Here is a 15,917-nt window from a genome sequence, read left to right on the forward strand (position 1 = left end):
ATTGCTTGTAAGTTTGTAAAACTTTTGTTTATAAATCATTGTTTGTAATAACTGTTATTATAAATTGTATTGTTGTGTGTATATTAAAACGTATTTGTGTTTAAAAAAAGAAGAAAACTGTGTGTATCAATCTTGTTGGCAAACATCATAAACCGAATGTATATCGGCTTTTATTTAACTACTAAATCCAAAGTGCAATTTAACTGCTAAATTTAAAGTATCATTTAGCTCGGTTTCAGACCATTTGAAATTCTAATACGTAACAATGGTGTGACGTGTAAACACCTGTTTTACTGTTATTAGTTTGGACTTTAAGAGATCTTGGCCTGCAGGTAAGGATGTAACTTTTTTTTATAATTGGCATTAATTTGTACAGCCCGTCCCCGGTTTCGATAACCGCTTTGGGTATAGCACAGATAGCCCGTTGTGTAGCTTTGCACTTAAAAACAAACTAACTTTAGTACATTCACATACGAGGAAGTTTTAAAAGTACAACATCTACAAGGGAGTAAATATGTAAAAAACGAAAAACTGATTTAAAGTTAATGTAAGTTGAAGTAACATAAACTAAAACAACATCTGAAAAAATTACTTAGCTGGTTCAATCCTCACGTTGAAACAGAATGTAGGAAATTCTTGCATTAAGATAATCAAAGTGGTTTCAGATGTTCTACTATGTTAATCAAAGTCCGAGTTATTAGTAGTGATCTATGTATAAACAGTTTATTGATTTTACGATTTGAATTGAGGGAGAGGGTGATTGTAGAAGAAGATTTCGAGAAACGTCTGGAGTACTCAAAGTAGGAAATAATATATTAGTCGCGTGATAGAGCTTAACATGGCCTGTCATTTACGTGAGCTGACCAGATAAGTAACTAAATATCTATGTAAACAACACCATTTAGGTCTGTAAAACAATTTAATGAAAATATCTGGGAACTTGAAAAGTCAATTAACCGCGAGTGTTATATTTAATTGAAAAGCTGATCAATCGCAATAGAGTGAAAGAGCATGAAGTGTAAATGGAAATCATACCAGGACCTCTAGCGTTAGTAATCGTCACTAAAGTAGGCAAGCTGTGAAAGAGTATGGTGTTACTAAACAGCAAGAGTTATTGGAACTATCATCAAAGTTTTAGTGATATTCTATCATAAACAGGCTTGATCTTGATCCTCGAGAAGAGTGAACACTAAAGTATTCAAAACTGTTATGATTTCGGCATATCTATAATAGACATACGTAATATAGCATGAATTACGATTGAGCTCATCATTCACTACTCAAATATGTTTTTGCTTCTAAATACTGCAGTTTGAATTTTACAAAATTTGTGTAGTAGTGTTAACTATTATTATATAAATTTAGAAAACTATCTGAGTAAATTGAACATCGAAAAAACAAGACCAGAACTCTTGTAGTAATGAATTATAGTTTACCACCAGGGTTAATGAAGAAAGGTGAAAATTTCCCAAACCTGTCGAACTTAGTGACAGGTGACGAATTCGAAATTATCTTATGGTTTATGTTTCTCTTTTGGACGAATTTCATGGTTTTGGTGATTAGAGATGAAAATTATATCTTGTACGGTGAATATTTTCAAAGTTAAATGACCAAATAAGTAGCATTAATGCTATTTATTCTTCAAAATACTTTTATTAACATAGGTTTCTTGTAATAAATGTGTGTTTTTCTTATAGCAAAGCCACATCGGGCTATCTGCTGTGTCCTCCACCGAGGAGAAATCGAATTTTACCGAAGACTTACAGCTGTCCCAGCGGGGAACTTGTAATAAGTAAAGAGCAACTCAAGCACTTCACAAAATAACCAAAGTTAGAGAAGTATTTATTTCATTTATTTTGAAATGTTACACACACAATTTCTCGTAGCCGAGTATCGTCGTATTTATATTATATATTAATAGTTAGCTGAATATCTACTCAGTTTAGTTGAAAGGTTGGTTCCTGTAGAGTAAATAACATCATCTTTTTTTTTACGAGGTTATTCCATCTAATGTAACAATTCATTTAAGTAAATAACAAAACTGATTCGCGGCTAACACATGTTTTTTTCTCTTTAATATACATATATAGCTACATACATACATACATATATACTTGTGTTAAAAACTGACGAAATGGCCCCTGATTCAAATTGTCTGACTTTAGTTTTCGGTGAGGCAAAATAATCACATACATTGGACAGAATAACTATTTTTCACGCTTTAAAAACGATAACTAGCCATATTAAAGAAATCATCAGTACTTGAAAAAAGCACGGCGATGTGTGGTGAATAATCCCCGTTTTTCCTTCACTGACAGAAGTTTATTTTTGTGCGATATGTGCGGTTATTCGGTAAGCACTTACTAAAGAAGCCCCAAGTTTCCATGCATTTTTCTAATAACTGCATAAAAGTATGTTTATCAGTTAGGATACTGACACAAAGACCGTTGTTCAGTGGCTTTTGTTTCACAAACTGTTCGAAATATATAAATCTCCCACAGCTACACATATCTTAGTGTGTATTTCAACGATTACGAAACAGTTTTTAACAAACTACTTATATGTATACATAGAATATTTTAGTGAGTATTTGTACACTGAGAAAGAAGGTCCATTGACTTGAAATCTTAGAACTAACGAGGGTAACTCATGGTACATTTCACCACTCGTAGCTTTGACTGCCTGTGTCCCAGTCTTCATACTCATGGTTGTTCTCTTTCACATAGACAGGAATATACTTTGGAACATGAACAGCATATGGAACAGGAACAGGATGACTTTCTATCCGAGTTTGTCTTCCATAGAAAAGAAGTTTTTATTTTTAAGATTCAAATGTCAAAATATATTTAAAAGTACTGTTAACCTAAACGTTGCAGTAACATGCTTAAATCTGAACGAACCTATGTGATTTCAAAACAAACTTCATAAAAAGCTACATCTGATATTAACAGACGAAACAACAATGAGCGTTATAATAAAACAATGAACTTAAAGAAATCAATTTGACAAACACAATCAACTTGGTGAAAAATTCTCACAAAGTTGATTGTGTTTGTCAAATTGTATATAACTTAGATTAGTGTGCACATTTAAATCACAACAATTACGAATGGTTATTACTAATATTTTCACAACACATGGATTACAAAATTTACACAACGAGAAATGTATTTAATATTTCATGTAAGGGTATTCGAAGTATTGAAATAAACAATTTTATATCTGAATTTATTTATTACCCTTGTATACCAGTTTATTAACGAGACAAAAGAGAGAGTTAATCTCGTCTTTAGATACTAAAAGTACATCATGGAACTGCGCACTGCATTTATTTTAGTTGAGCAGATTAGGTTTATTTTCATGTCTAGAACACCATGTGACTACTTGTGTTTTATACTCTACATCAAAGTTCCTAAACCACTAAACACACCGAAAGTTCATCCGAAAACAACAAACCAAACAATAAAAATATAACAAAGTAATATTTGAAGATACCTCCCCCGAGAAAAACAGACTCTTCAACGATGGTTACCTGTGCGATGAATTTGTTTTTCTTAAAATAATTAGAAAATTTTACTTAATTGACAAATATTACTTAAGTTAAAGTTCTCTTCTGGATAGGTACAGATGAATAACGATTTAAAAGTGGAAGCTAACTAGCAACTGTAAGTTTCTCTACAATAAAGTGAAAATGTTTGATTGAAGAAACTTACTCATAAGGGATAGGAATTGGGAGAGGGATAATTCCTTTACTTCCTCCACCCAAGAGTAGAAGTGGTAGAAGTTTTTTGAGTTTTTTAAGTCCCTCAGTTTGGTGAATACAAGAAGTCAGAAGAAGGCAGCAAACGAGGGTTATTGCAAGAACTGTAGACCTCTTCATCATAAACTTACACTTTCTAGAAAAATCGAGACAAATTATGCTTCGATGGCTACCATCAAACATTAGAACCTTGATGTTATTTATAATGCTTAACTAGAAAAGTTGATGTTAGTTCTGTCGATGTTCCAAGTCTGTATACATATTTATTTTAAGGTAATATCGTAAAGCAATAAATTATCAAGTTATTTAAGTTCTGAATGAGAATATTTTAACATTTTTCGTTACTTTACATCTTACCCAAGTGGACAAAATGTCACAAATTCTTAATCTTAATATGTTCGGATGGTAGCACAAGGCTTTTATACACCAAACCTGGCAGATGGAGTTAAGATGGAACGTTAGTTATTACCTGTTTTTAGGGTGGCTGTTCTCACCTTTCTTGTTGGTAAACTAGAACATAAAGACCAACTGCTTCTCACCTTTTCCAGAAAAACTCACAATTCTGCAGCTCCGAAAGCTATCTTAACTTTGCTTGGTTCTGAACTTACATTTGTCTGCTACCATTCACTTTTTATAGCACAGCCAAGTGATTCTTTCTAGGCGTTGCCCACAGATATCGTCTGGTGAGCCTCCTTCATTTGTCATGAGCCAGTAGCTCAGAAATCGACGTGATTTTCTTTCATTTTTTCTTTTTTTAGCAACAGAGGTTAGAGTACAAGTGGGGAGGAATTTCGATGACCTGTTTTGTGCTAGGGAAGGAGGCGAGGGCAGTGTAAGCAGACCTGATAGGTTAGATCTGGTCTGACTACCTAGATTTTTCTTTTGAGATTTTACTATCTATGGCAATCTACATTCTTCCTGAGGCCAGCACTGGCCTCTTTCATATCGACCCTATTAGCTTAGTTGCTGAAATGTCATAAGTACTGTGATTTTGACATCAAGCAGAAAGTGCTCAATTCATAATGTCGCTTTATTCGAAGCAGGGCGATAGTAAGAAAAAAAAACGTAGCTTCTTCAGTTAGTAAAATAGGTCGGACTTCACCTGCTAGGAGTACACGAACGACCTTCGAATCAATAAAATAAACTGATGTATGAGCGGCAAAACTTTCGGTATTTCGGTTAGATAAAACACTGCTGTGCAATTGGTTTCACACTATGAATAGTTATTTTTAATTAAAGTTATTTTAAAGAACAATAGAAAATATAACATTTAACCAAATTGATTTATAGATAAAAGGATACTGATGTGGGTGATTGAAGATTTTGAATAACAATAAATTGTTACACGTAACAAAATTTTTTGTTCTTTAAAATAATTTAAATTTTAGGTGTCCCCCAGTGGCACAGCGGTATCTCTGCAGACTCACAACGCTAGAAACTGGGTTTCAATACCTGTGGTGGGCAAAGCACAGATAGCCAATTCTGTAGCTTTGTGCTTAACTTAAAAACAACAAAGCAAAATATTTTAGGTTACGATTAGTACATTTCATCATGTAGCAATGTTGTTTGACCTTTGAGCCAATCCTATCTGTCTTCAATACTACAAGTATTCCAATAAACAGAAGTGTTCACTGAACCAATGTTTAATGTTAATAACTTCAATATAACAGGTAATTAATACTCCAATAAAAGCTTCACACTGTACAGCATTCTTCACTGGTCCATTGTAAAATGTTAATAAGGTGTTAAACATTACATTTCAGGTACTGCTACAATTTACACTTCACACTCTGTATGAGTGAAAGCAGTAACAGTTATTTGCATATATTTATTATATAGAGTAACTAAGCAGCCTTGATGTTTAAAGGCCTATAAAATACTTTACGTATATGTATACGTTTTGAGATATAATAAATTGCTTTTAAAAAATTGAATAAATACGTAGCTCCGTACAACAGTACTCATTGATCTATGATATAATTTAAATAGATTAAAAAATATTACGTTAAAATGCAGTTAGAATTAAGACTTCAATTGGCACTTCAATTGTAGTTTCTTATCTATAACATGCATCAGTATTTGTAGATTACTCTATCCAGACCCTTCAACATTGTAAACAGTTAATACTTTGAGAATACTCAGCTATTATGTATTTTCGTGGTCAGTAAGATTGGGTTTTATTAGTGTTACGACATTTCTCACAGGTCTAGATACTGTTTAATGTCTTGGAAATATTTGCTCTTGTTTTAACTTAATAAACCTGCCCTTAAGAAATTACCTGTAAATGATTTTCTTTTTATCAGTAAAAAGCTACTTTTCAATGTTGAAACTAACTCCCTAATTTATGAAAACTACTTACACGTTTTTTATGGGTTTTTTCAGGCTGATTTGCTGTTTGCACACAAGCTTGTTAATAGCATCGTGGTTCAAAATTTTTTGGCTTTCTTATAACTTTGAAACAAAACATAAACACAGAATAAAATATGCTGTGTAAGATGACCTAGGTTCTACTAAGAGACCGTGATTGCGGTTTAAAGTTACTTAATTTACACTTGGAACATGTTCGCCCTTTCAGCCGTGGGGACGTTATATATGACTGTCAATTCCACTATTCGATCAGAGTAGCCAAAAAACTGAAAATGAGTGGTGTTGACTCTATTCTATCAGTTCTAAATGAGGGACTGCTAGCACAAATAGCCTAAGGGTAGCTCTGTGGGAAATTAAAAAACAAATAACACTTATTTTACCATTTCACTTAAGGTTTTCTTTACATTCTAAAAAAATTCAAAATAAACTCTTAGCTTTCTTAGTTTATTTTTTTCGTTTACTGATTATTTTAGGTCAATAACACAGCCTGAGTTATTTTTACAAGACAAAAACAAAATATAAAACTGGTTTCATGTAATAAACTTCATTTCACAATTTACTGTTCATAATCTATTTATTAGTTTGTTTTTTGCTAAGGTCAAAGCTACACAATGGGCTAACTGTACTCGCCCACCACAAGTATCAAAACCCGAATTTTAGCGTTGTAAGCTGTGATATTTACCGCTGAGCCACAGGAGGGGGCTATTTATTAATATGGAAAGTAAAACATACACATTAAAGGAGTCCATGATGATTTAACAATAAATACATGCACAGAAAAATCGAAGAGTAAAACAGAATCCAATATATTTGTATATTGGTATTCAGTATATTTATATATAAACTGTTTGCTGGCTGTAGTTGTGTGCAGTGCTCCCTCTAAGCTGCGCGGTCGCACAACAACCAATCAAGTGCCGCACACTTCATTATTCCAGCCGCGCACATTCTCAGTAATGGTAAGGAGTCCAACACGTTGACGGTCCTAATGATTCTGGCAGTCGATAGGCCTAAAACTCAAATTACTAATTGGTAGCATTGCAAAGGGACCTAATGATCCAATAGGATCAGTGGTCTAAAAATACCCCCCGCTCCTAAAAAAAAAACTGGTAGCGCACATGCCTTGATACTGGTGCACATGAAAAATTTATTCCGTACGCTGACTGAAAAAATTAGAAGGAACATTAGTTATATGTTGCGCTAGTTTAAACAACTGTTATTAATCTTCAGAGATTTGGAGAAAGTTTTAATACTACGTTTTACGGCTGTCCTGTTTTTCATTCCCTTGTAAAACCACATTATTTTAATACAAATTTCTAAAGCTTTTTTGTCACTTATCGTTGGTTTGTTTTTATCATTCTCTCTCTCTCTCCTTTACTTTAGTGATCTTATTTTCGATTTCTTATATTTTCCATTTTTAATTCTTTATTAAATGAGAGTCGTTTGCATAGTTTGATTAGTACTATTTTTTGCTCATTTGTTTCGAGTCATTAGTTAGCATTCACTTGAATTGTCTCAATTTATGATATTTCTTAGTATCAGACAAGCAGAATGTTTGGTTAACAAACAGACAAACATTCATTGATCTGTAGAATATGCTTTTCTGTTATGTGAAAAGTGTAAGAATTTACATCAGTTCACTCTCTTTCTCGAGTGGTGTTTTCTACGTTTGCTTCAAATATTTATGTATCAAAATTAGTTCAATGTGTTGTGATCCATATATGTAGTTCTCGTTTTACACCCTTCATAAGTTTGTGTGCCATGTAATAGAATGAAGGTTAAAGTGCGCAAAATATTGAACATAACACATATTTGTTGTTTTTTAAACGCACCTGGTTTCATCAAGCACACTTTTTTTTTAATATTACATCGTTTTTATAACACAGTTCTTTTATTATACGTAGTTGGTTATTAACACATTTGTTTTTATGACACATAGTTGTGTTTTATTATACTCAGAGATGTTTTACACACAAATTTGTTTTCATAACACATATTTATATCATAACAGTATTTTATAACATAGTTTTTCCATTGCACATTGTTAATATGTGTGCATACTAGTTTAGTTATTTCTTTACTCGACAATATCGAGCGTGTTAAGTTTTGTTTCATAAAAGTTTCAAAGGAAACTAACACGTATATTGTAAAACCCGCTAATTAGTTATTTCAGAGTGATATAAAGCGATGGTTTTGATAAACATAACTCTACTAATTCAGTCAATCAAAAATCACTTTAATAATTTTATCATTATGATTTAGGTGTCTGGCAACCGATAGGAATGGCTTAACGTGCTCTTGAATATTATCGTTTGGTTTTAGGAAGCTTTTATTCAGTGCTAAGTTGATTCTACATAAACAATTCACGTAGAAATGTACCTAGTAATTGAAAAGGTTAAACATATCTTGTTGTGTTTTAAGTCAGGGCTAACCTTCGTTTAGATAATGCATACATGCACATTAATAGCAAAGTTGCATAAGCCCTTTCTGAACGTCAGACTATGCGTCGGCTTTTGGGTCTAGCATGAAACCTATGCAAAAAAAGCTGGTAACATGCACCTCAGTTTAAAGCTAGGCCTTATCCGGAAAGTACCTTCTTTTATGATTGACTGCTTACAATGGTCACGCTAAGCTGATTAAACCCACCAGGATGACAAAATACAGACAACGTGACTTAAGCGCCAATAAGTATATAAGTTGAGTTCATTAGTCTCGAAAGTATTTAGTCCTAAGAGCATTTATAAACAACGTATTTCAGGATTTGTATAAATCAGATCATTTCAGCAGGTCACACAGAATCAGTAAGCACGTGTGTGCTGTAAACGGAGTTTCTGTATAACTTATGATGGAACTAATATTCCAGTTCTAGACTATACTCACGAAAGAAACCGGTAGAAAACAAGAAAATTAACAAAAAAACATGAAACATTATGGAACGTTTGCATTTTATGCTTTGTTGATTCCCTTGCAGAGACCTAAACTTGTTTCTTGTCTCTCTCTCTTTCTAAACCTAAATATATACTGGTAGAAATAGAGAGAAGACTTTCAATGAAACCTTTCTTTAATCATCTGAATCATGACTACATTACCGTGTTACCAACAACATGCTATATATAACCATACACATTTAATAATTAATGTATAAAACAAATCGTCTATATTTTGTATTACCTATTTTATTGAAAGAATTCTCAAGAATATTTTACACATTTTCATATTACTATGTATATACATATACGTTGATAAAAACAAACACAAAACATGGGGTTATTTTATTTTCCTTAAGTAATCATAAAATGTTATTTGCAATTTATATATATACAAACACATATATTTTGTATATTTTCAAACTACACAACGCTACCTCAGTCTTACGACGACAACTGATTAACTTGTTTCTGTTCATATGCAAGTTTATAAGTACGTTACACCCAAACTTTAGTATTAAAGGCATTATTTTTAATGTTCAACCTAAAAAAAAGAATATTAGTTGGGTATCTTAGTGATTTTGTTAAAAACCAATCAAGACCCATAATTTTTTTACTCTTCTTAATATGTTGCGTTTTGCAAAACTTTTGAGGCTATGATTCTTTTTAAATTGGTAATACATCATCGTGTTAACTGTTTGTACTCTACCCTGCAGTGTTATATTTTGATAGAATGTTGCCCATCACTTAACCGAGATTGAAATAATTACAAGAATAATTGTGATAATAACTTCGATTCTTCTTAATGTCTTCAGATTCGGGGTGTTCGTGCTACAGTCCACAACATATTATTATAATCATATATTTGTGATGTCATTTTCAGATCTACATACGAGAAACGGAACATGATGACGTCATCTCCAATGATTTTATGATACAACTTATAACGAAAATAATCTTTCAAACTTAGCGGCAAGTTTTACTATAATTCATTGGGACATTATAGACACGTTCGGAGCCGTAATGAGTTTCGTTATATGTATCTTTACCGTTTCACGTTTTCTTATATTTCCAGCATTTTAAAAATGGATTAAGATGATGTCAATGGAACGGATTCGACCCTCAACAAACCGTTTTCGGATGATTAACCATTTACACAAATAATACTTAGTCTGTGTCAGTGAATGATGTGTGCATCTACATTCATATCTGTATATTAGTAGTTTATAAATGTACTGAGTGACTGAAAATGTCGAGATAGTTTTCGAAAGTACACTTCAATGGTATCCACCTCCGTAGCCTCCATAACTTCCACCGTATCCTCCATAACCTCCACCGTATCCTCCATGACCTCCACCGTATCCTCCATGACCTCCTCCGTATCCTCCATGACTTCCTCCGTAGCCACCATGACCTCCACCGTAACCACCATGACCATAGCCTCCATAGCTGTGACTGTGACTATGACTATGACTGTGACTGTGGAGGTAAACGGGGTAGGGATACGGATAGTGAACTGGGTAGTGGACGGGTATAGGATACTTTTTTACAATTGTTTTTCTAAATAAAAGAAAAACAAATATAGGTATTTCTGTTTTAATTGATTCTATAGTGGTACCACATTTGAATTAATAGTACTAGCGGAGTCTAGGTATCTACACAATGATTTTAAATTTTCTTCCAATGCCTTAACGTCACGTGCATTACACATTATCTAAGCAATAATGAAAGCTTTAATTCTAATTTTTCGTTACACATTACGTAAGCAATAATGGGAACTTTAGTTTTAATTGTTCGTTACACATTACGTAAGCAATAATAGGAACTTTAATTTTAATTGTTCATTACATATTACGTAAGCAGTAATAGAAACTTTAATTTTAATTGTTCATTACACATTACGTAAGCAATAATAGAAACTTTAATTTTGATTGTTCATTACATATTACGTAAGCAATAATAGGAACTTTAATTTTAATTGTTCATTACATATTACGTAAGTAATAATAGGAACTTTAATTTTAATTGTTCATTATATATTACGTAAGCAACAATAGGAACTTTAATTTTAATTGTTCATTACACATTACGTAAGCAACAATAGGAACTTTAGTTCTAGTTCTACACAAGTGGAATAGGATACTACAATGAAGTACATATTACTTCAGAATCTAGGAGAGAAGTCCACAAAGCAACATATATTATTGCTGTATAAGAATTTGTGAGTAAGTCCTTGATTATGAAATCACTTCATATAAAACACTAAATAATCTTGAGGATTATCCTTATTTAACGTGTATTATAAATAAATATAAAAAAGGAATTTAATAAAAAAACGTGTTTACACGACGTTGATATCTTTCATCCACTTTTTTTTATTGAAGCAAGCTATCGACTCTAAAGACTCTTTTTATTTACTATTGCCGGTAAAAATTACTACTATTAATCACATTTTTCAATGACTTACTCAATGGGTAAAGGGATGGGAAGTGGGATTGGCAGTGGTAAGAAACCCCCACCCAAACCTCCCTTAAGTCCACTAAGCGCTCCGCCTAGTAGAAGTCCAGGAATAAGTCCAGCTTTAAATCCACCCTGAACATGATGAATCGTTATGCAGAGAAGCGTGAAGACGACTAAAGAGATGATGAATGATGTCTTCATGGTAACTGATAAAGAAAAGTTTCATTCACAAATGAATAGCTACTTGTTGAAGATTAGCAAAATAAAATATAAAGTACAAAAGTCTAGGGAAATAAGTATCGCAACACTAAACTAGGTAATTTATTCAGAATTAAAGAAACAAATTAACTTAATCATTTTAAGCATATCATTTTCATAGTTACTATAGTCTTAACCAAATTATACAAAATGCATGAAACTATAGCGAACTGTAACAGAAGTACCAAGCCTAATAAGATGAGGTGCTTAGAGCAAATGTGGATTACAACGTTAGATGGATTAAAAGAAATAAAGATGCATTTGTAATAACTCTGATGATTAACAAAAAGTAAATATTTGGAATTTGAACTTGACATATTTATTCGACTTGAATAGTTAAGAGGTCTAAGCGAGTGATGAGTTCTTTACCCTAGGTGTATTAGATTTCACGATCGGAAAAGTCTAGATATTTCTCTGTAATGGGACTCCCGGTAGCTCAGCGGTAAACTTGAGGGTTTATGAAACTAAGTTCGCGGTTCGATACCCGCAGTGAAACATCGCAGATAGCCCATTGTATATTTGAGCTTGAAAACAAATTTCTACCAAATAACGTTTACCGAGTTAAATAACACATGATTTCTTTAAATTTACTAAATTTCATCTCGTTACTGATTTAATTGAATCTCAGAAATAGTATAATTTCTATTTTTTGTAAATATATATATATATATATAAGTTATCTACAACGTAACAGAATTTTACAAAAGTTTTCAGTTCAGAATATTCTACTTTAGAAATGCCACTAAAGTTCACACTGAAATCAGTTCAAGTGACTTATGTGTATGACACTAAGACAATTTACGTCCTACAGACAACATTAAACAATTTCAAGCCTACCTTGCATTTGTATGGCTGTTATTTCTATTAGTGGATACTGTTAAGTTGTTTAGAAACTTACTATCAGTTGAAGCTATCCTATATATATATATATATACGAGGGGTGACTGGTAAAAACAACTTGGCTGCTCGATTGTTATTCAATAAACTAATTATCCAAATACGACTGGATAAGCTACCTATACTTATTTGATTGAAATACATAACTATCTTAATAAGACTGAAATAACTAATTATCCGAATAAGCTAGCTGTTAGTACCTAATTTAAATTGCTAACTATCCTTATGACTGAAATGACTAAGTCTATCTATATACGACTAGATAAGCTAGCTATCCTAATATGATTGGTTTGTTTGTTTGAAGTTAAGCACAAAACAACACAATGGGCTATCTGTGCTCTGCTCATCACGGGTATCGAACCCTGGATTCTAGTGTTGTAAGTCCGCAGACATACCGCTGTGCCAGGGGGGGAGCAGTATGGTTGGAAAATGTAACTAGAGAGAAGACAGCTAGCCAACACCGCCAACTTTTTGGCTACTCTTGTCAGATCAAATAATATGATTTAACCGTCAATTTTATAACACAACCAAGTCCCCAATATGCAGGGCATAATTTTTATGTATTTTATGTGGGGGGGGGGATAACAGGACGAAAAATGTATGACCTCAGATCCACGCTAACCATTGGGCCTCGCTACAGATTACTCAATCTCACCGGTTTCCTAAATACCGAACATGAAACACTTAGTGTTGTTTGCGTACTGCTATCTTGCATAAGCGGTTTTAACTTTTATAATACAGAAAATTTAGTTCATTCTATTTTATACTTGTTTTTTAGCGTTAAGTAGCAATTTTAAGGAACAAAATCACCGTTACCTTTGTATATACCGTTATATTTGTAGCACTTAGTAGTTTACCATGCAACAGGAAACTATACTGTAGCACTCACTACATGATAACGTTTCTCTGGAAGTAACAAGTTTTCATAGCTCTATACTAGGTACAAGATGCAGCTATTTTTATTGACTTAAATATTGCTTTAATTCGTCTGATTACCCAAATATTGGACTGAGTGTGGTTAGCATACAAGACTTTGAATATGAAGATCCAAAGTTCGCGTCCCTTTGCTACAAAATCTTGCTCCAAACTTTAGAACCATGGGTGCGTTATAAGAATGACGGTCAAATCCCATTACTATATTAGAGTAGCCTAACTCTTCATATATGTTCAGTCTATCCAAATATTATCCAATATTATTGAATACACTAGCTATTTTAATACGAAAAACTTCAATATAAGTTTAACATAACAGCAAATGTACAACGTTTCGACAAGGTTGTACCTGATGATGACAAAACTTATATTAAAGTTTTTCTCCATTACCCATTCAAGCCGTCTCCAGTCATTATTAGTCTCAAAGTGGGTTCCTCGTCACCGAATTTAAACTAGTTATCTGTCCCACGGTGGGGCAGCGGTAAGTTTACGGAATTACAATGTTAAAATCCGGGGTTCGATTCCCCGCGGTGGACACAGCAGATAGCCCGTTGTGGCTTTGCTCTAGCGTAAACACAAACAAACACACACTCTAGCTATCCTCATAGGACTGGAAAAACTAGATATCCAATATCATTGAATAAACTAGCTATTCCAATATTATTAGATAAGCTAGCTACGATTACTTTGTTGCTCACATCTAAAACAATATTAACTCATTTACAGGAATCATGTATAAATGAAAAAGCGGATATATTTTTGTTCTGCTTCTTAAATTAAGTGTTTTGTATAATCATTCGAAATTAATGAAGCATGCAAGATCAAAATTAGTTTAATAGTTTGTATATTTTTGTAATGAATGAACCACAAAAGACAGGGCATTTTTGCTAATTTAAGTAGAATTTTTATATCGAAGTCTAAATATGCAAGGTATAGGTTGTTGTTGTTGTTGTTTTTATTGATTTAGACATTACCCAAATTTCTTGAATTGACCAATTATCATCTCTTTACCAATTTCATTGCACCTCAAGGACAGGCTATCCCAGGTTGTTAAACAGTAAGCTTGAGAGCTTATAATGCTAAAATTTGGGCTTGATCTCTGTGCTGGGCACAGAGCACATAGCCAGTTGTGCAGCCTTGTGTCTGCATTTTACAAGCACTATCTTTATAGATTTCGCATTTTTAAGACAACCCTACAATAAGCCTTTTTATCATTTTCACTAAAATCTATTATTATTTAGCTCAAAATTTGTCGTCTAGAATGGCCTGATGGTAAGGGCACTCGACTGGCAATCTGAGGGTCGAAGCCCGTTTTTGAATATGCTTGGGGACGTTATAATGTGACAGTCAGTTAAGATGGTACAGATTAGTCCAAGAATTGGCGGTGTTAGTGTTAGCTACTTACCTTACTTTTACTGTATCACTTCAAATTTAGAAGCAGCTAGCGCAATGTTAGAAATGCCTCTAAGTTTCACACAAAACCAATTTCAAACTGTATAAAGTAGAATGCTCTAACAGAATTTAAGACCTACATCCAATACCCGAAACAATCTCGAGCCTACCTGTAGCTGTGTGGATATTCTTCGTATTTGTGGAGATTGTTAAACGATTTACAAAGCTGGCTATCTAATGGAGCTATATCCTCAATCCAATATATATATACACAGTAAACTGGTAAAAAAAATCAAGATTGTCCTTGCACCATAACGAACCCTCACCGACGCCTCTAGGCGTATAATGCCGATAATTTTTTTTATTCAACATTTTTCTTTTGTTATTAAGTTGGCTAGGTTGTTTTTTTTTTCGAGCTATCTTCCCATACAGTTTCAGTTATGTTGTCCGACTTAATATTTATTATTGTGTAATTGGTTGATATAAAAATTCACTGCGTAAACTCGTTCGTTCACGTGTATAGTACTATATCTATACAAATTAATGACCTCTAAAGCTGCGTTGGCCTACTTCAGTTTTCAAGGCTTATCGAATCAGTCACCAGAGGCCGATGTTCTCCTCCCTACCTCGCGGCTTTTCTCGTATGTTCCAACAGGTGCCAGTTATTGTCTTCCTACGCCTAGTCGTTCATACTTTCAATGTACTTACTGAGGTTGCAAAGTGGTGATATAACAGTAGTGCTTGAACCAACTTCAGTTTATTTTACAATTGATGTTCGCTGGTTTTTCCCAGGGGGTGATTAGTTTCTGACAGCAACAAGTTGACTAATCCTATTCAAAATTAAGATAAAAAATTCCTAACAAGAATATCAATAAAGGTGCTTGTTAACAATATATTTATATATATATATATATATATATAAATCA

At 33.1% G+C, this 15,917-nt stretch overlaps 1 protein-coding gene across 1 annotated transcript in view; it reads right to left on the minus strand.

Annotated features, from left to right (window-relative positions):
• Positions 1-10,328: 10,328 nt before the first annotated feature.
• The window catches only part of LOC106463011 (WW domain-containing protein C660.06-like), a 12,380-nt gene continuing 6,791 nt past the window's right edge, over positions 10,329-15,917 (minus strand). The window contains exon 3 of the mRNA XM_013922982.1: positions 10,329-10,611. Within this exon, the coding sequence (XP_013778436.1) occupies positions 10,329-10,611 (283 nt within the window). The remainder of the gene's footprint in view (positions 10,612-15,917) is intronic.

Source organism: Limulus polyphemus, unplaced genomic scaffold, assembly GCF_000517525.1.
Source record: "Limulus polyphemus unplaced genomic scaffold, Limulus_polyphemus-2.1.2 Scaffold50, whole genome shotgun sequence".
Classification (NCBI taxonomy): domain Eukaryota; kingdom Metazoa; phylum Arthropoda; class Merostomata; order Xiphosura; family Limulidae; genus Limulus; species Limulus polyphemus.